At 36.7% G+C, this 21,363-nt stretch overlaps 1 protein-coding gene across 2 annotated transcripts in view; it reads left to right on the top strand.

The window, feature by feature from the left end:
- Positions 1-14,159: 14,159 nt before the first annotated feature.
- The window catches only part of rau (RA domain-containing protein rau), a 32,757-nt gene continuing 25,553 nt past the window's right edge, over positions 14,160-21,363 (top strand). For both annotated transcript variants that reach the window (XM_090385467.1, XM_090385476.1), the window contains exon 1: positions 14,160-14,550. In XM_090385467.1, the coding sequence (XP_090241593.1) occupies positions 14,371-14,550 (180 nt within the window). In that variant the 5' untranslated portion in view covers positions 14,160-14,370. The remainder of the gene's footprint in view (positions 14,551-21,363) is intronic.

Raw genomic sequence — 21,363 nt, forward strand, 5'->3', positions numbered from 1 at the left:
TCTTTTAAAAAGCTTTTAAAAAAAAAACTCTTTTGCACGACAGTGAAGTTACGCATGCGTGAAAAGCTCCAGCAGCAGACTAAAAATGTCATTTCTGTCACGAGAAAATTTGATCCTGCTCAGTGAACTTATGACCTTTAATGCTATCTGCTGTTATAAAAATTCTATTTTAAATTATTTTAAATTGGCATAATTAATTTACTAATGATGTAAAGAATAGATAAATTTACCAGAAACATTTCATAAAGAGAAAGGGTTGTATGAAACAACGTACCTCTCAGACTTCGCGTTCGTCATACCTACACTTAATTACTTAAAAAATAAAAAAATAAATAAAATAAAAAAAGCGCAAACAATTTGGATTATTATGCCCTATTTCATTCTCTCTTTTTTCAATTTCGATTTTGATGGTCTGTTTTCACTGTGTTACTCGGCGTTCATGCCATTTAACTAGATTTTTGATTATAATACGTGACCTAATAAATTTCTTATCTTTGACCTTATTAGTAGACCATTGTTTTGTAGATAAATCATGATTGTATTGCGAAATGTGTTATATAGCCTGCGTGCGAGTAAATTACTTAGGATAGAATTTCACCCTTGCTGTATCTATCCTTCGAGGTCAATGGCGCTTACTCTGAAAGTTTAAAACTTTGTTCTTTTTTGGGGGGGAGGGGGGCCATTTAATGATAGAAAAAGAAATCAGTGTAATTGTGGTTGGAGCAGTTTTTGTCGAAGAGTTAGCACTTGAGAGAGAGAAAATATTAGCCACTCACGAACACAACAGTCCTTTCGAGGTAGTCTACAAATGAATTTTCGGAATTAAAAATGTGTCACTTGAACATAGGAGAGTAGGCGAGTACAGTATAAATAGGACAACTGTGCATTGCTATAGAGTTGAATGTAGGAGATAAAGGGATCAAAGGATTCTTCCTTTTTTTTTAATATGCAAGGGCAGTTAATGTTAATATGCAATTAAAGATTATTAATTAATAGTATCCGCGTAAATAACGGTAAACTTTTTTGTGCAATATCCATAATGTGAAGAGAAGGAGGAACAGTTGCCAAGTTCTCTTTCAAAAGCAACATCCACATCTTTGATAGGCAATTCCATTGTGCCCAGATGAGTCACTTCTTACGGTCATAAATCTAATCTGCATCCTTGTTTAGTCCACCCAAATATCACAAAAACTACTCGCGCTGCATACTGGATTAACACCCAACAACCCACCTCCATCTGCATGTGAACGAAAACAGATCGACCTTCCTTTAAGGACGACTCAAAGCGTGAAATTTTTTATCACCATTCATGTCCTGCGTCAAGTGTGTTCGCCCAGAACGACACACTTTTCGGAAACCATAGGCCAAACCGGCACATTTATAGAGAGAAGGAGCAAACTTGAATCAAACACCACAATAAGCTACAATAATACGCATTTTATGTTGGATAGAGGAAGATTAACCGGAAACAGGAAGAGGAATTGTTGCTGAGGTAGCTAAACTTCGTGACAAGAGGAAATCACATTTTCGAAACTCAGAAAGGACATGCTGACGCACCATAGTCTTAGTTGCTTTGGCCATATTCAAAACGTACCCAGCCATCTTCCTGGTATATGGTATTTACACTGATTGTCCAAAAAATTAGAAACCTTTTTAAATTTGTTTCGACAGATAATTAAACGCACGATATGAAAATGCAAGTTGTCACGTGGTACAAACACGAGTTCCTTCAACTTCCTTGGTGTCAGATACTGTACACTTTCCTGGGACTTCTTAGTTGATTCGTGGGGAACACGGGTGATCTTTCCGATTTGCAAAAAAAGTGTTATTGTTTGAGCTGGTTTAGCAGGAGCCACAATTGAAAAAACAGAGGAAATTACTTGTGTATCGAAAGCAACCATCTCAAAAGTATACAATGAGCGAAATAAGATGAAGAATTCCGCTCTAAAATGGTAAAATGCGACAGAAAGTCAGTATTCCAAGAAGGAGATCGCAAGAATTTAAAACGATTTGTGCTTCAGAATAAAGAGTCCAATGTACAGCATATTACTGAAAAATTCAATTTAGACAAAGAAAGACCACATTTCAAACCGAACTATGTAGAAAGAGTTGAAGAATCTGGAATTTGGTAGTCGTTTGCATGTACGAAAGCTATTTCTTTCTGTAAAATAATCAAAAAGATTCCACTCGAATGGCGCCGCCAACGCTAAGATTGGATTGTGGCACAGTATAAAAATATCATTTGGTCGGATGTCTCGATTTACACTTTTTTGGCACCAATGGTAGGGTGAAAGTGTGGCGTAAACCTCATAAATCAATGCTTTCGGACTGTCTCGTGTTCTCCAGTCTAGAGGCTGGAGGTGGTATCATGGTATGGGTTACGAACTTAATCTTCTTATAACAATAGAAGGTCATGTTACCTCCAACGAATATCGTTCTGTCGTATCGGCCAACTTAGCCCTGCAATGTTTAATTTTTACCTGGATTGCGACGGATTCCTTCAAGATGACAACGTAACTATCAACCATGCAAAAATTGTATCTGAATGGTTGGAGGAATTCGCCATATCTGAATCCAATTGAGAACGTCCGGGATATGTTGTTTGGGCAGCTGTGCTGTGCAGTTCTATACAGACCACAATACAGAAGCTGACAAATAACCAGATGGAAGAATAGTCAATCTAAAGCTAGAATTTTTCAGACACTTAGCGGAATCCATGACACCACGTGTACGGGCTGTAATTCCGGGGAAAAAGGTGACCCTACTAGAGAGTGAATAAAGGTGTCTATTTTTTCTCTTTTTTTGTAGCCAGCGAGTATATAAATATTATAGGACGGACATATATATAAAAACACCATTTTTTATTGGCTAAATTATTTTATTGGCCAATAAATTATTGGCTAAAAATCATTTCTAAGGAGAGCTAAAAATTTTAAAAATTCTGCATGCGATTGCAGCCTTTTTTATTATTACAGCATTGGTTCTTGTAGAAAAAGTCTTGTCTCAAAAGTCTAGTTAATTATTATTATGACGAAGCCATAAAACAGTTGGTAAAGGAAACAACTTTGATATTATTTACCTTGACTTCAGCAACTTTTGATGTGGTTTCCCATGAAAGGCCATTATATAAACTGGAGGGAAGTGGGATTACTGGAAAGATCCTTCGTTTGATCAATGGCTAGCTAAAAGTTAGGGGAGAGAGAGAGAGGAGGATCATAAATTGACATTGCTCAGAGTAGTAAGCAGAATCCCTCAGGGTTCAGCATTGGGGCCACTCCTCTTTCTTATCTTTCTTAATAAGATTTATGAGGAAGTGTAGTGGAAATTGTCAAAGTTTGTTAAGGACTTAAAGGTAGGAAGGGTTGTTAACGGCTAGAACCAGGCTATATTGTTTTAAAATTTGTTAGATCAGTTGCACAAATGGTCTGGAAAATGGCAATGAAGTTTAATGCTTCTAAATACAAGGTTCTGCACGTAGGAAACAGAAATCCAGGAGTTCCTTACAAGGTAGGGGAAGATGAATTAAATGTGCTTCAGAACGAAAATTACTTAATGGTTACGATTCAGTCAAACCTGAAATTTTCCATGCATTTGATCAAGTTGACCTTCCCAAGTGAGGAAATGGTTATCATTGTCACTGTATATAAGACGATATTGAGACCTCTTTTAGAAATATCTGTTCAGGTCTGTAGGTCACACTTGAAGAAAAACATCGAACTTCAAGTGGAACCAGATTGGTATGGGGTACTAATTGACGTACATATGAAGAATCGCCTAAGTAGTACGAGCTGCAAGCTGGCTGCAGCTTGGGAATTAGACATTTTATACACCTATATTGGATTTTTTTTTCTTTTTTTTTGGCAAATGCAGAAACAGTCAACTTTCATGCATCATTTAACCATTATAATACTAATACATTTTCTGTTTGTACTCTGGAACGACCTTGTAAGGTGAGGTGAGAGTCGTTCACAAGATAGAGAGAGAATACAAGAATATTATACCGTATTTAGTAGTCATTCAAAGCGCGTGCACTTTGGTGCCCTTACGCTTAACCACTCTGCTACAGAGGCTTGTTGAGAGTAATACAAATAGGTTATCTGGTGTATTGATTACTAATATTATTTATTCGTACTAGAATTTGTGCATATATTTGCTTGCAGCGATAATTTAGAAGTTGAAGACATAAGACATTTATCTGGATTGTAGGGTGGTGTCATTTTTTTTATGAAGAATGGTTCTGTGTGTAATGTGTAGAATTGACCAGAAAGCGAGCATCCTTATTATATTCCTCCGATATACGAATTTTTTCACTTTCTTATTCCAAAGGTGTTTTTCCTTCTGCTTGAAAATGTTCTCATATTCAGCCAGTTCCTAAAAAGGGTGACAAATCCCTCCCATCCAATTATCATCCCACTATACTTCTACTTTTTCTAAAGTAATGAAGAAATCAATTAACCGTCAACTCTTAAACTATCTAGAAACGTTCAATCTGACCAAAGATCGACAGTATGGATTCCGTCAGTGTCAATCCACCGGCGACTTTCTAGCTTATGTTACGCATCTATGGACAAATTCAATGGAAAAGTTTGGTGACACTCAAGCAGTTGCTCTTGGCATTTCAAAGGCTTTTGATCGTGTTTGGCATAAGCTTCCATCTTATGGTTTGCCAACTGTTTTTTGTAATTGGGTATCCAGTTTTCTCTCTGACTGCTCACAGCGGGTGATGGGAGATGGCTCTCTGTCTTCTAATATCTCCATTAATGTTGATGTTCTCCAAGGTTCAATTCTTTCTCCCACTCTTTTTATCTTGTATATTAATGACCCGAAATCTTATCCATAGTTTTGCTGATGATAGCACATTGCAATCCACCTTCCAGTTTGAGAAACCTTACCCTTCACAAACAGCTTCAACTTCTGGAATATCCACCCCCAATTCCTTAACTGCTGATCTCCAGGTAATTCTCCAGTGAGGCAAAGATAACTTAATTGATTTTAATCCTTCTAAAACTTCTGTCTTATATCTCGCAAAAAATATTCTTAGGCTCCTATGCTATCTTCGATGACACTCCGATTTCTACGCAAGATCATATATCTCTATTGGGATTACTTTGACTTCAAATCTCTCTTGGCATAAGCACAAATACAAATATTGCTTTCACTGCATCGAAAAAACTGGGTTTTCTCTTTCGCTCTCGGCGTTACTTTTCTTCCAAACAGCTGTTCACTCTGTACAAATCGCAAATCCGCCCTGCCATGCAATATTGTTCCCATATCTAGGGCGGTTCCCCCAAAACTCTCCCTCAGGCTTTTAGATTCCATTCAAAAGAGGGCAGTTAGGTTAATTAATGACTCATCTCTAACAGAGTCTCTCCACTCTCTGTTTCATAGACGTTCTGTTTCTACTGCATACCTCTTCTACAGATACTTCCATGTGCACTGTACCTTTGAATAGGCTTCTATAATTCCCGCTCTCTCTTCCAAAGCAGTCCGAACATGTGCCGCAACCAGTCAACATCCTTTTACTGTCCAACTTCTAACTCGCAAAACCAACTTTTCATCTTCCTCGTTTATTCATTCAACTTCCGCTTTCTGGAATCACCTTCCTTCATACGTATTTCCTGAAAATTACAATCTACAGAAGTTCAAGTCCAATGTCAACAAATATCTTCTTTCATATTCCCAACCTTCAACCCATGCACGGTCCTAAGTACTATAGGTTCTAATACTTCTTGTGTTTTTCATAAAAAAAAAAATAATATTTATTTAGTTTCCGGGACAAATTTTGCTCATTTGTGTAGGAGCCAGATTGTTCTGTATGGTAATAAGATTTGGTGTTAGGTTTGTCTGCCGACCTGGCAGCACAGACAATACTAATCGCAGCAACAGACTTTTCAAGGATTTCTTGAATTAGAAATTAGATTAATGCCTAGCGTCTCCATGTCTAGAGCTGCCAACTTTCTCGTCCAATGACCCATGTTGGTACAACAAAATTTTAAATTGTGTTTAAAGTCGTCCAACGCCTACGCAAATGTAGTTCAGTGTACTCGTTGTGTATAAATACTGGAGGTAGTACTTCGTATGTGTGATTGCCATACGTCAGATTTTCCGACATATCCCGGATTTTAAACCCTCTAGTGAAGTCAGGACCCTCGGATAATGGACACCAAACAGTGTGTGGTTTAAAATATTCAAATAAACGAATTATATAATCTCCAAACCTCACGAGGTTTCGAGATTGACATTGAGTATCCACATTATTAGATACTCTTTCCCTTTTCATGAAACAAAGCATCCCTAATACCCAAAACCTTTGTAAATTTAGGCAGTTATCACGATGGTAATTGTGACTACAATGCTAATCAACTTCTCCAAAGTCTCCTTACCTGCACCCTCCCTAACGCGTTTTAAAATTATTTTAACGTTCGTTTAATTGTTTTTATATAAAAAACATAATTCAATAGAGCTTCAGGGTCTACATAGATGCAGGTTGTGAAGCTACAGATCCAATTAAGTATTAAGTATAAAAACGTATTTATTCATTCATTTGTGCTTGTATAATGAGCTCAAATTGCTTTTAAATGAGTCCAAATTACTTTTAAATTGCCTCAAATTGTCCTTAAATAACGTCTTTCTTTTGTTGTATTTTTGAAAATTGAGTTATTTATATTAGCAATATCATTTACAAAAAATTCTGCTACTTAAAAGCAGACAAAAACAATGTTTATTTTTGATCTTTTGACTCTCTCTCTCTCTCTCTCTCTCTCTCTCTCTCTCTCTCTCTCTCTCTCTCTCAGTATCAATCCATCGCTGTACAATGTACACCTATTGCATTTTAAGCTTTTTTTATAGGAGGCGACCAACCACCATTCAAAGATGTCACTACACCCGAAGATCCGCGTTCCACCCCATGCCGCACCGATTTTTTCTTATTTTATAACTCACCAAATAGAAGACTCCCAATGGTAGCATTAACAAGTGCCACCTGGCGTGATGTTCAACAAGAAAACAGCTAATCACGTGGTTGAAACTCGTTTTAACGTAATATGGGTTTCGTTTCTTTTGATATGTGATGTTGATGTTGTAATGGAGAGCGTGTTTATAACTACATTTTAATCCATCAAATAACAAAAATCAAACCATTTACCAATTTTTTCCCCAACATACTTTGTTAGTAAATTTAAAGGATCAAAGGCTGTCGAAAATAAGATATTGTACAGTATTGGAGACAGTTATCATGTTCACCTTATGAAATCGAGTAAAACTTTTATATATTAGTAATAGAGATAATGCACAATGTGGAACAGTTATGTCTGTATGTGATATAAGCGATGGAAAATTGCTAAATTTTGCTCTTTCGTCATACTTAAAAAAAAAGAGATAAATCCCTCCCACTTTTGTGTGATGGTATAACACAGGCAATGGTTAAGTTTAACCAAAATTGCACCATTTATACGTGAAACTCGCAAAAGAATAATATGAAGGTTGTGTTTTTTTGGATTCAATATCCACATTTTTTAATTACAGATACACTGCGTGGCTACTTTATTAGGTACACCTATCCTTTGATGAAATAGAGCGCTCCACTAGTAACAGCTTCATGGACAATACGCAAGATTTCAGTGACTTTGAACGTGGAGTCTTAATTGGCACAAGGCTAAGTAGTATGAGAATCTCGGGAAAAAATCCTTCAGAATTGATGGATTGAAACCCTAAATTTCAAATATCAACCGATATTCAACTTTTGAAACTTTTAAACACTATAAATAGCGGTTTTATACTGGGTTGCATCTGCTGTTTGGCCAGAAAGTTAAGTTAAGAATATACTAATTTGAATATGCTTTTTCTGTTGTTATTCTGTTTATTTCAGCTGATTAAATGTTTGTCCATTATACAGGGTGTACATAACATGCAGGACCCACTTCAGGGATGGATTTTGGACTTAAAAACTTTTAGGTCTGTCGGATTTGCTGGCAGCCTTGTTGCGCACGTCGGCGGAGCATTTCAACGTTATCAATTGGTGTGAAATAACAACAGCTTTCAGATGGCAGCCACAAGTAAAAATCGAGTGGATTCATGTCCGCAGAAAGTGCAGGCCAGGCAATGGATCTTGCACGATCTATCGATTTATTAGGGAATCGCTCATGCATAAAGTTTCTAGACACACGGCTAAAATGAGGCGGAGCACTGTCGTGCATAAGCACATGAGACGAATGATATCAAGTATAATTTCTTTCAACAACTCATTTAAATTTTCTCTTAAAAAATTGCAGAAGAATGCTTGTTAATCTTCCAGGCAGAACAATAGGTCCAATTGAATTGTCTCCAATTTTTCCTGCCCATACATTCATGTTGAATTGTTGCTGGTGTCTTGATTGAACATTGACATGGGGATTTTCTTCAGCCCATCCATGAGCTTTATGAGAATTGACCACAGCAGCATTACTACCAACTTCATCAGTAAACAATACAGCGGATAGTGAATGCTGATAACGAGCACACATCTGCAGAAATCAAGTACAAAATGCTTCTCGTGGTGGGAAGTCAGCTTTCGTAAGTCCTTTTACTCTCTGAAGATGATATGGATAAAGCTGTTGGTCCCGTAAAATTCTCCACACAGTTATATGTCTCACGTTCTCTGCTGTTGCTATCTTTCGGTTGCTGTCACCATCATTTTCTTCAATGTGATTGAGGATTCATTCTTCCAAATCAACATTTCTCGTGCTGATGTGTCTACCGCCACTGAAACTCGTTTTCTGAATGAACTAGTTTCTGCAAGACGTTCATATATCTTCTTATTTAGCAAATTACGATTAGGGAAGTTTTCTGCGTACAGACATCTTTCCTCGGCTGCATTGCATCTAGAAAGTCCATACATGAGATGCATGTCTGCTGTCTCTCGATTTGAATAAACCTCCATTATCACAGCAAATACTCAGTTTCAAATTGTTAATAACAAGCTCCCTTGTCAGAGTACAAAATAGGAATCCTAAATCCATCCCTGAAGCAGGTCCCACATGTTATGATACACCTTCTATAATAGTTTATCAGCAGGAACGATGAGCATTCATTTGTCGATTTTTAATAATTAATAATAGCTCATTGCTGAGAAATATTCGGAAATTACAAGTCAACTGAAAAATAGTTCAATTAAAAAAAATAGTGATTCAGATCAGAGATAAAGGGAGACTGAAACAGAACCAATATCTCCTTTTAAAAATGATGTAACTGTTGGTAGTGACGCTAGTTATAAACGTCACTTTTCAGATAATTACCATTATGGATAAGCCTAAAATCTATGTATGCATTTTTCTTCATACATATGATATCCTGTAATCTTAAAATTGTTTGCTGCAATTATCAAAGCAACTCAATGAGTTTTTTTTTCATGCGGTTGGCAGCCTTGATCCCAACAAGCATTACGCCAATGTAGCATTAAAATGGCGACAGTTCAGGAGGAAAGCAATGTGCGTGCGTGTTGTGGCTGTGGGATATCAAATCTCCAGTGACCGTAAAAGAGACGTTTTCAACTGGAATTCCAGAATGATCCACCTGCAAAACAATAAATAAGAAACCGGCAGTACGCTGCACCAGAAAGGAGCAGGCAGGCCTAATCTATCTGTAGATAAAGTTTCGGGAATTCAGTTAGTTTTTACCCGAAGTCCTACAAAACCTATCCACCATGCAATCCTGCAGCTGTTGTTGTTGTTGTTGTAGGGTTTTAGGAGCATCAGCGACTAATGCCAATATTGCTCAGTGTATATTATCTGTAAATTGCGTGTGTTGTGAGGTCGATTTTCGGTTTGCTGGACGAAAAAACCATGCTACTCTGGCCTGAGACCGACTAATTCAGTCACGTTGTGAAAAAGGCCCGTAAATATTCCTCACGTCATCGATGGGATTCAAACTCAGGTCTTTTCCACCCGGCGTGGGGAGGATGGCGATTCTATCAACTGTGCTACCTACGAGGGCCTCTACAGCTGCAAATACCGCCAGTAAATTTGTACAGGGTAGTTCTCAAGAGATTGAAACTTTATGCTTACAAAGTGAAAATTGTCACTTTGTCACTAGGAAATTAAGCCTCGCGACAAACCACAACTAGATGAATTTGCTGTTCACATTCTCAACGAATAGAGGAAGGTGAGAACTTTCTGGAGCCCTTTTTTTTATTTATTTATTTTTCGTTGATGCAAAAAAAGTCCTCTTTCTTGCACTATTTCGTCTTACCAAAACTGAGTTCAAAATTTAGGCTTAGATAATAACACTGGTTGAAACTAACTCCGAAAAAAAAAAAAAGCCAGAAAAGTAAGGGGAAGAGGTGATGCGGGAATTTCCCATTCGTGGCCAACTAAGTATGAACAGTGTGCTTTTTTGATATATGTGTTTTCAAGAAAGAAACCAGATTGTTCGTGGCAAGAAAGGTAGCGGAAGAAAGTTGTGGTTGAGTCACTTCTTGATTTTTAAGGTAGAATCCTTTTTCTTCTTCTTCTTTTGGAGATTCCAGACTGGTAATAAAATACAAGGGCGCTTGACATTTATGGCAGTAAGTTCTCGCTTGATCGATATTATCTCGCATGCAAACAGGTTACGTTTAAAAGTTGTCTCTTTACAATGGCGACACCGTCAAACCGTAGTTTATGGTTTATGTCATAAACATGGACTGAAAGCTATGAGCATCAATGGATTTGACATTTAGAATGATATATGGCTTTGCACTGTGTTCCCACAGAAGATACGCATAGCTGGTATCACACCCTTCTTGACAAGGGATCACATAGATGATATCACTGTATAATGTATTGAAATGAAGCCAATTTCTTTAAAATCTTTAATACTCGAATACACTTAACTTTTTAATCTAGAGAGTGTTTTCAAGTTTACATTGCACTTCACTCTTCTGGAGAAGCGAATAAGAACATATGCAGATATTCGGGGAACGGAAACTTTATTAGTAGAAAGACAGAAATATGCAGGAGCATGGGTATATCAATATTGACAATCGATTTATCGAAATTTCTGCTTTTCAGAGCAGTAAAATTTCCCTGAAGATTATAGACACTTTTATCAAAGTATAAAACGTTTTTTTCTGAAGTACCTTTCACATGTAGCCGAACAGTCAGTGTGGGAGTACAATAGCACATTTCTGTGAGGTGACCTTTTTTCGAGTCACATGACTGATTAATACGGTAATGTACTTGTATTCGCTCTCTCTTTGTCTTGTAAAACTCCTCCAACATCATGTGGAGTCCTGGAGTATAAAGAGAATTTTTTTTTTTTTAATTATCCTCTGCTTACGTCCCTAGCAAGCGTTGTCCATATGGAAGAATTAGCTTCCTGTTAGTTTCCCATCTTCCAGTATCCCCTGCTTTGCACTAATAGGTTTATGCAAAGTACGATAATTCCATCTTTTCAGATGGAATATAACCATCTTTTCAAGTGATATTAGAGGTAAGTCTGATGCACATTTGCTGTATAAAGGATTACTTCTCTGGATGCATGTCAACACGAGCTTGCTGAATTCATATATAAAGGAATAAAAGGATTATTTCTATGGGCACATGTCATCACGAGCTTGGGACACGGTGCAATTTTTCTTTATTGACCCTCAAGTCATAGTATTTTCATTTAGGCCTCACTTCTTCAGGGTTGGCTTGGGATTCGCTCATGAAAACTTTCTTCACCATTCTGACTGCCAGTTTGTTCTGAAATAAAAACAGTAAATTGTGCGAGCCTCAAGCTAAAGGAACCATAAATATTACGATATGCAAGTTATCTTTTATAATGTAGAAAAACTTAGTCGACCAAAGAGTATCATAGATACTTCCAGATTCTATGTTTGCAAATATTTATTAATTCATAACAAAAATAATTAACAGTTCATATAAAACTATGATTCAGACGGTTGGTGAAGCTTGATTTTTATGAAATTAATTTATTTCTTCGAGATTTTTCGAACAAATAAACAAAGGGCCAGAAGTTTCGCATTTTTCCTTTGACTTTCATAATTTGATTTTCATTTGTCTATCTGCTAATAAAATTAGATAAAGAAATAAAAATAATACAGGATATGACTGTGACCCGGTTAGAACGAAACAGTAATGTTGGAAATTTGAGTGACAATGCATAAACTTAATGAGACGTTACCTTTTAAAATACGCAGTAATGGAACTTCCCTCCTCTCTTTGCTGCTGAAAATCTGTCATATTTCCATTTTTTTTTAAACATGTAACTAATATTCAGTTGTCACTAACATCATTAGCACTAAATTTATCAATTTAGGGCTAACGATGTTAGCACAAACTATGAAATAATCGTCTTATTTTTTTAAATAAAAATAAATTAAAATTTTCAAAAATGTGGTTGCTATGTTTCTTATGGGGTTTATGTAGTTTTTAATGAAAGGCGGTAACGTGGTTGTTACGGTTAAAATAAACTGGCCTTGAGCATTGACAACATACATTACTTCATTATGTTAATCCCCCTCCACTGCTCATCATTTAATTGCATCTAGAGACGTCACATGTGGCGGATGTAGGCTTCAAGCCTATGGTGTCACCGGAAATCTGTGTCAGACTTTCGTCTATTGCTAGCTTGTGTTGATGCACACAAATCCAGTTCCTCTCTGTTGACAGAGCGTCAATGTTAGGATGCATGTTTTGTGGTACTGGGTATTTTGATTTTCATTATGAACAATGTGGCTTATTACGTACTGTCAATCAAGAACACATTGAAATATTATTTAAAAAAATAAATAATAAAATAAAAACGTAGTTAATCCAAATATACATTGCTTTCTTTGCTTCGATAATCACAGATTATAAAAATCTCATTGTTCCTAAAAGTTAGTGTTGCATGCCACCCGTTAGGAATTCTCTAAAACTGAGTAAGGGGAAATAGTTTACCGAGAAGGAGGAAACATTCATATGCCTTAATTCCATGTGAAAAGTGTTGAATATGTGCGTAATTTAATTGTAATAAAGTAGAAGGAAATCACCAAGAAAGGGAAGAATGATGATATCCAGCTTAGGACCCTTGGTGTGCCAAGCCCATATTCACCAGATGTGAGTCCCCTGGGGTTAGCTTTCCGAAATAGAAGTGTTTCGAGATTAATAAATATTAGAATTCACACGTAGGTGTTGAAAGTTGTTACGTTAGAGTTCATGATTCTTGGCCATAAACAGTTTTTAACCAGCGAATCAATTTGTTATGCCTCCGTGATAGTGTAGTGGTTTGGTGAGTTATCCCTTGTTTGAAGAGGTCTGGGTTGTTCGCCAATGTGGTGGGAAAGGAATACGGTTTCCCTGTAAAGTAGTGCGGATTTTTCATCCCGACACATGCAAATCGTTTCCTGAACACATACTTGCTGAGACACAATACACAATGGCACAAATATGGTCTAAGTCACTGATGCGCCTAAAACCCAACAAATTTTCATTAAAGTTTATTTTGCATGTAAAATATCTTCATGCGAAAAATGAGAAATTTGGAACAAGATTGACCAGAATTGAAAAAAAGAAAAGATGGCCTCATTAAATACCAAAAACTGTCGTAGTAAATTATTAAAGATTTTTGTATATTAAAGAATTAATTAAATAAAATTTCCAGCTGCTATAAAATTAATTCTTAACCCATTTCCTGCTAATTAAATTAATTTTTAAAGCGAAAAACATTTCGGAAAAAAATTAACGAAAAACAAAAACTATTTAGAGCCCTTCTTTTGAAAAATGCATCTTCGCAAAACCTAAGTATAATAGAAAAACTTCTAACTCTCTCTCAGGGTTATTATTATTCAAATTGTATAATTCGAAACAATATTTTTATTCACTTTATCGCATATATACTCTAATAAATTCTCAGATAATATTGTATAATCTCTTACGTTTCTATAAGTAATTTTTATAAGCCATTTCAATATTGAAACGTTTGAAATTTTAATAGGCGCATTAGCGTGTCAAAATGAGTTACCTCCCCTTGTCATAAGATCACGTTAACCACACCTGTTTCCCAGGGTGACTGCAGCGCCCTCATCGGATACCGCTGAAATCCATAACATCGGCCATCGTCTGCGCTACTTCAGTTCGTTGATCAGGAAGCACGGGAACAGACTGGCGTTCGAAGCTCAATGAGAACTTTATTTTCCCCTCTTAATTTTAAGTAGAAAATCACAGTGAACTTATCTTCAGATAATTATTATTATGTGCGGATTAATTTACGCAATTACTTCGTACTATGTTGTTACGGACGCCAATGCGGTGGTGATGGTGTAAAGTTATGTAGCGCGAGATCCGAAAAAACTAAATCAAAAAGATGTGACCGGGTTGTTTCGCTAGTTTGGAAATATGTTTATCGTACGGATGTGTCTTTAGTTGAGCGATGCTGAAGCACGTGCATGCCTCATCGTCAAGTCTTTCGTCGTACTGTCGCAAATCTCCGGCCAGAGACACTGTAAGTTTGACAAGTACTTTAAGTTGTAGTAGCGGTGGCCAGGAGGCTTTATCTAGCCGCTCTTCCAGTACCAGTAGCCTGCACGACGTTTCCTTACGGATAGAGAAGGTAATCGAACTTTGACTCCCAGATATCATTAACCGATTAGGCTTAACAATATTTTTGGAATTTATTTTTAATTATTTTCTATGCGAGTCTTTTTGTCCAGAGATGGGTGGAATTGCAAGTTGGCTCGCGCAACTTTTTGAATATTATTTTAAATTATTCATTTTATGTTTGGGATTAGCGTTTGAATTTAAAAAAAAAAATTATAAGTCAATATTTGCGTTTTTGATACTTTTAGATTTTGCAGCATTTAGGAGAATTTTAAGTTCTCTTTCTCCTTAAAATTTAAGATTAAGTGTTTTCAGTTTTGTTTACTGATTAGAGCTTAATCATGTATTCGATGTTCTAAACTAGGGTTGGCAAATAGTTCGACGGCCCATGTTGTACTTTGAAACTGGTGTTGTGTTTGAAGTGGTCGTGGATAGCCCCCTCCCCCATCTATAGCGTTTGGTCTTTCCAACCCTCCCGATGGTTATTGGAGATCATAAAACCAATTCATAATTGAATCCTATTGGTAGAGAATCTGAATACATATCCCCATCTATAGTGTTCGGTCTTTCCAACCCTCCGGTTAATTGGAGATTCTGAGACCACACAACAAATTCATAATTGGATTCTATTGGTAGAGAATCTGAATACATAATAAACAGAAAAAAAATTAATGTAATTATATTATTTATTATAATACGTTATGTATTATAATAATCTCTCTTATCTCCTCGAAATTAAAACACACAGAATTTGAGAATTTATTGAATTCATCATCATCAGCCATTTTCAATCCATTGCAGGATGAAGGCCTCTCCAGCAACTTTCCAGTTCCTTCTGTTTTGAGCACTGGCCATCCATTTACTACCCACAAACTCATGAATTTCATCTATCCATCTCCGCCTTTGTCTTCCAGGTTTTCTTCTAGGTTTTTTTCTAGCTCCTCTTGGATACCATTCTGTTATTTTCTTAGTCCATCTGTCATCATGTCTTCGAGCTACGTGGCCTGCCCAAGACCATTTTAGTTTAGTTTTGATAAGAATGTACTTTACTTGAGTTTGCTGCTTAATCCATGTGTTTCTCTTCTTATCTAACAGTCTGATTCCCAATATAATCTGTTCCATTCTTCGCTGTGTAGTTCTCAGCTTCTCTTCCATTCTTTTGGTGAGTGCCCAAGTTTCACTTCCATAAGTCATGGTGGGGAGTATACATTGGTTCATTATTTGACGTTTCAGACAAACTGGGATATTGCTCTTCAGTATGTGACTATATTTCCTGAATGCTATCCATCCAAAATGTATTCTTCTCTTGACTTCCAGCCATTTATCATTATTACAGCTAATAACTTGTCCCAGATAAGTATATGACTCCACCTTTTCAATTACTGCTCTTTCAATCATTATTTCCCTACTGTGGAATACTTGTTCATCATTACTTTTGTTTTAGCCATATTCATCTTTAGTCCAAAATCCTTACTAACTGTGCATAACTGATTAAGATTTTCCTCTAATTCTTCGGGATCGTGTCTTATGACCACAATGTCATCTGTAAATGGTTTAGGTACTCTCCGTTCACATTGACTCCTTTCTGCGACCAGTCTAATCTTCTGAAAGCTTCCTTAAGGGCAGCAGTAAACAGCTTCGGAGATATTGTTTCTCCTTGTCGAACTCCTTTCTCGATTTTAAATTTGCTATTGTCTTTGTCTAGTCTAATAAAGGAGGTAGCACTCTCATATATTTTCTTCAAAATCATAATATATGGGGTATCTATGCCTTGTCTTTCCAGTGCCCGAAACATTGCCTTATGCTGTATGGAGTCAAATGCCTTTTCATAATCCACAAATGCCAGGCATAATGGTGTTTTATATTCATTTGCTTTCTCCATTAGCTGTGATATTACGTGAAAGTGATCCATAGTTGAGAATCCTGTCCTAAAGCCAGCTTGCTCTTTCGGTTGATTCTCATCAAGTATTCTTTCTAATCTGTTAGCAATGACTCTTGTGAACAACTTTTAGATGTGGGATAACAAGCTAATTGGTCTATAATTTCCAATTTCTGATTTATCTCCTTTCTTATGCAGCAAAACTATGATTGCATTATTCCACTGCTTAGGCGTCACACCTTTTCTAATGCACTTTGTGAAGAGCCTTGCCAGTTTTTGTGTTATGTCTCTTCCTCCCAATTTTAACAACTCTACAATAACTTCATCTTCCCCCGGGGCTTTCTGATTCTTCATTTTCTTCAATGCATGATCTACCTCATCAGGAAGAACATCGGGTATGTCGTATGTGTTGCTACTTTGCAATCAATCTTCCCCACTGCTGGCATCATTCCCTCGCTCCTTGTATAATTCTCTATAGTATTCTTCTGCTATTTGAATTATGCCTTCTCTGCTGTTTATAAGTACATACACCATCGCTGTTCTTCAGTTTCAGTATCATTTGTCTTTCTGTATTACTGCTCGTGGCTGCTGATTTAAATCCTTTGTTTTCCCTTAATGCTTGTTCTACTTTTCTTGTGTTAAATCTTATGTCCTCTGAGTCTTTCTAATGGCTTTGCATAACTCAGTATACTCAATTTTCTCCCTGTCAGTGTTTTTCTTGCTCTTCATTTGTCGTCTTCGGTTCATCATGACAAGTGTTTCTTGACTAATTTTTTCTTCTTTGGATTTGTTTTTCCCTATAGGTTTCTTGGGCTTTATCACTTTCAGAATGTTGTAATATTCCTCGTCGATATCTTGGTCCTGAGCAGTCTGCAGAAGCTCAAACTTGTTAAGTTCGAGTACATACTGCTTTTTCTCCTCTTCTGTTATCTCAAAGACCTTTTGTATTATTTACTCGAGTCAGTTTTTTCCTTTCCTTTCCTACATCTATATCAAGTGTACATCTTACCATTCTGTGATCACTTCCAACATTTACCTTATTTAGGACGGTAACATCATTCACAATATATCTTCTGTTTGTGAGGATGAAGTTGATTTCATTAGTAGTTAATCCATCTGGACTCCCATGTCCACTTTCTGTTCACCCTTTTCTTGAAAAAAGTGTTCATTACTGACAGTCCTTGAGATTCTGCAAATTCCACAAGTCTTTCACCTCTTTCATTTCTTTCACCAATTCCAAAATTTCCTATAGTTCCCCTTTCTGCACTGCTTTGTCTTTTTCCAACCTTAGCATTGAAGTCCCCCATAATGATAGTGTAGTGGGTTTTCTGCTCATCTAGAAGACTCAATTGCGGTGTACATTTCTTCAACCTCTTCATCATCATGGCTCGATGTTGGTGCATAAATCATTATAATCTTTAGCTTGTACCTCTTAGAAATTTTGAATATTAGTCTTGACACCCTTGGTGATGTACTTTTGAATTCCAAAATGTTGTTTTTAAAATCTTTATGGACCAGAAACCCAACTCCACCTTCACTCCTTTCACTATTTCCATTGGTGTACAGCAGATTTCCACTTGATAAACTTATAAGTGATTCATTTCTTCTTCTTGTTTCAGCCAAACTGATGATATTCCAATTCACATTTTCTAATTCCTTTTCCAGCTCTAATATCCTGTCTTCACCGATGAGTGATCTTACGTTATAACAGGCCAAGTTCAGTTATTGAATTAGTTCTTGCTAAAAATATAATTATTTGTTATTTTTTAATTAAATTATTAGGGCAGATAATATAAATTTAAAAGTTATTACAATTAATTAAAGTCATTATTGAATAGTCTAATATTAGAAACATCTAGCAGACGAATATTTATCGTATGCTAAACTGTTAATCTTATGCTCGTAATCTCATCGTATGATAATTTTCACTTTAATGTATATTTTTAGTTTTATGTTATATAGTTATTTTTATTTTTTCTCGTGTTTAGGTCCGAATAAAAATCGGCTGTATCCTTTTCATACTTATGCGAATTAAATAAAATGCCATACACTGAATGCCCACTAAATTGGGTACATCTACTTTTATTATTTTTCATAAAAAGTTTCCTTCAATAACAGCATTAAATGTGCGTACCCTGTGATATAGAGCAGGTGGTCAGATAAGGAATGTTGTATGGGCGCCATACAGTGTCAGAATAGGTTTGCGTGACTTTTGAGGTGGAGTAGTAGTCGACGCCAGATCTTGGAAACTGTAACCCATCTGGTGTTTTCCCTTTTTACTGTGTATTGCAATTGGTCCAATAGCCGAATAATAACCAGCCAAAGGCGATCTGGGATCGGAAATAGCTCTTTGATGCAAGAAGCTAACAGAGGCTAAAAAGACTTTGGCTACGGTCAGTGAAATAGCAACTCAGACCGACAATGGTAACCAAAGAGGCATTTCAGAACTCATGACTCGTCGTACTTTGTCGCGGATATGTCGAAACTGACAACCGAACAAGGTTACACTCTCTTGTGAGCAAGAAGGTACGGTTTTAGTGCACGGGAGCACCAACATTGGACAGTTGGGGATTTGGAAAAACGTTATCTGGTCTGAAGAATCCCGGTTCCTATTATTTCACGCTGATGGGAATATTAGGGAAAAGCATCATGAGTTCATGGACTTGGTCTTGCCAGAGACCAAGCATCTGGCAAGACCAGGACCGGGTCTTGCGAGATGTTATCAAGGCTAGTGAAGGAAGTGTTTTCGTGGAGCACATTGGGTTCCTTATTAATACCAGTGGAGCAACATTTAGATGCTATTATCCTTTTAGAAGAACGTTTTCCAAGATAAGGCCAGAACTGGTTCCAGGAACAGGATGAGTAGATCCTTAACCATCCGATTTGTAAGAACTGTGGGAAGCAATTGAGTCAGCTCGATCAGCATCCCTGTGGCACGCTTTCGACACCTCGTTTCAGTCCATGCCACGACGAACCCAGGCTGATTTTAGAGCTAAAGGGGAACCTTTTCGCTAATAGCTAGATGACTTAATTACTCGCTATTGGATACATCTAGTACTAACAATAAAAATGTATAACACAGCTGAACCTCCTGTAATAACAGATATTCGAACCAAATCGCCACCTTATTGCCATCTGTTGTAAACAGTGAAAATTAAACTACCATTGGAGGATTTCATAGATATTGATTTAATCAAGGCTGTAGTTAGGTCCTATCAGAAGGAGGGAGCAGGGTTTTCCCCGTGGGTTATTCTGAGTTTTTTGGTCAGCGCAAAATGCACCGTCCTTAAACACAGTGAAACTTTCCTCAGACATTACTCAATAAAATTAATCATACATAGTAGTACAATGAATCGGCGTACCAAAAGTAAGCTATTCCCAAAGAGCCTTCAAACAACTGAAACTACTGTTGAAAACCTCGTCATATCCGGACAGCGGGAGGGAATTGTTGAAACTGAAATCCCCTGTGGCCTTTCCGATATTTTCAAATACTGTATAGGCACTGAAGAAATAAATACACGTAATTGAACTGGGAATTTCTGTGAGAGACTTGAATTCATATAATAAAATTATGTTCGAACAGGATCCGGCAGGGTAGATCCTAGCGTTCAGAAACAAGGGCGGATGTATTAATGGAGTAAAAAAGAGGAAGCTTTACTGGATCGAAAACCCCTCTGTTGGACTCTATCCAGTTTCTTGAAAAAAAGTTTTTGGAAGTTCTACAGTTATAAACTTCGTTTAGTATCAGATACGTCTAATAGCAAAAGAACAGTGCCAGCTTGCATTAAGTTAAAAAATATTAAAATAAACCCGGATGTGAAGTATACACGTAATTCGTGCCAAAATGTGATCAAGGCCGGATTTACGCCTACGCAAACGCCAAATTTTAAATGTTACAAATTTTGTGATATGTCGGAGTTGAAATATGCGTCTGCATTTTTACTTTCTACCATTGAGCATAATTAAATATTTATCTAATCATAAATCATGACTTGTATGAATTTCAAAATTGTCATTTATTATGTTGCGTTGCATTTTAATGAGAAATAATGGATGACTGTTAGTGCCAGGGGCGACGAAATGTTAATTACTCCCCTGATCTTAATGTACATTAGTATTTACTGAATTCATGTTCCCAGAATGCGAAAGATTGGTATGAATTATTCACCAACCGACTTTTTTATTTTATTGTATCATTCAATCGTCTGTCGCACCTATTTAAAAACAAATAAAAATGTAACTTTCCAGTTTCGAAGACTATAATTTTAAGTTATTGTTACTGCAAAATCTTTTGGATACTCGTTGGGTAGGTAGGTGTGTGTGACTTGATAGTTCGGAACGCTGTCTGGACTCCGGTTTTCTGAAGCAGATTTAAAAAAACGTTACCGCGCCTTGCTTCTTTAACAAGTAAGACAGGAATGCTTGCTTTGATATCATTACGAGGTCATCGGTATTTGCGAATTTCTAAAATACATCTAAAGAAAAATTTAGTTCTTTTGTAATAATAGTAACGAACTCTTAAACCATGATATCGGTTGAGCAAGTTTACTCTGCCAACAGAGGAAGAGTTTTTGATCCTGTTTTGAAAGGAAATTTTAAGCTCAGCATTGTATGTCTGGCTACAGCGACTTTGGCCAATGGTCATTGGCACTGCAGCGAGTACAGTGATTATGGCCAGATTTTGAACACTGGAACCAGAATGGCAGTGGCCCTAGGCGTCTACCCTAAGGACTCCTGTTACCCAGGAGCAATTGCACCCGTAAATCCTCCTTGGTGATGGCCAACTTTATTTCCATTTATTAGAACAATTTCTGGAAAAAAATATCAAGCAAAGAACTTGTCTATTCAAATGAACTAAAAATTGTCTGCGTTTTCATCCAGTTTTTTCCAAAAAAAAAAGGAGGATAATTTTTAAATACTTCAAGAACTAAAACATGTCAGTATGCC

The sequence above is a fragment of the Mastigoproctus giganteus genome, chromosome 1 (assembly GCF_048544385.1).
Source record: "Mastigoproctus giganteus isolate SK-2022 chromosome 1, ASM4854438v1, whole genome shotgun sequence".
In the NCBI taxonomy this organism is placed as follows: domain Eukaryota; kingdom Metazoa; phylum Arthropoda; class Arachnida; order Uropygi; family Thelyphonidae; genus Mastigoproctus; species Mastigoproctus giganteus.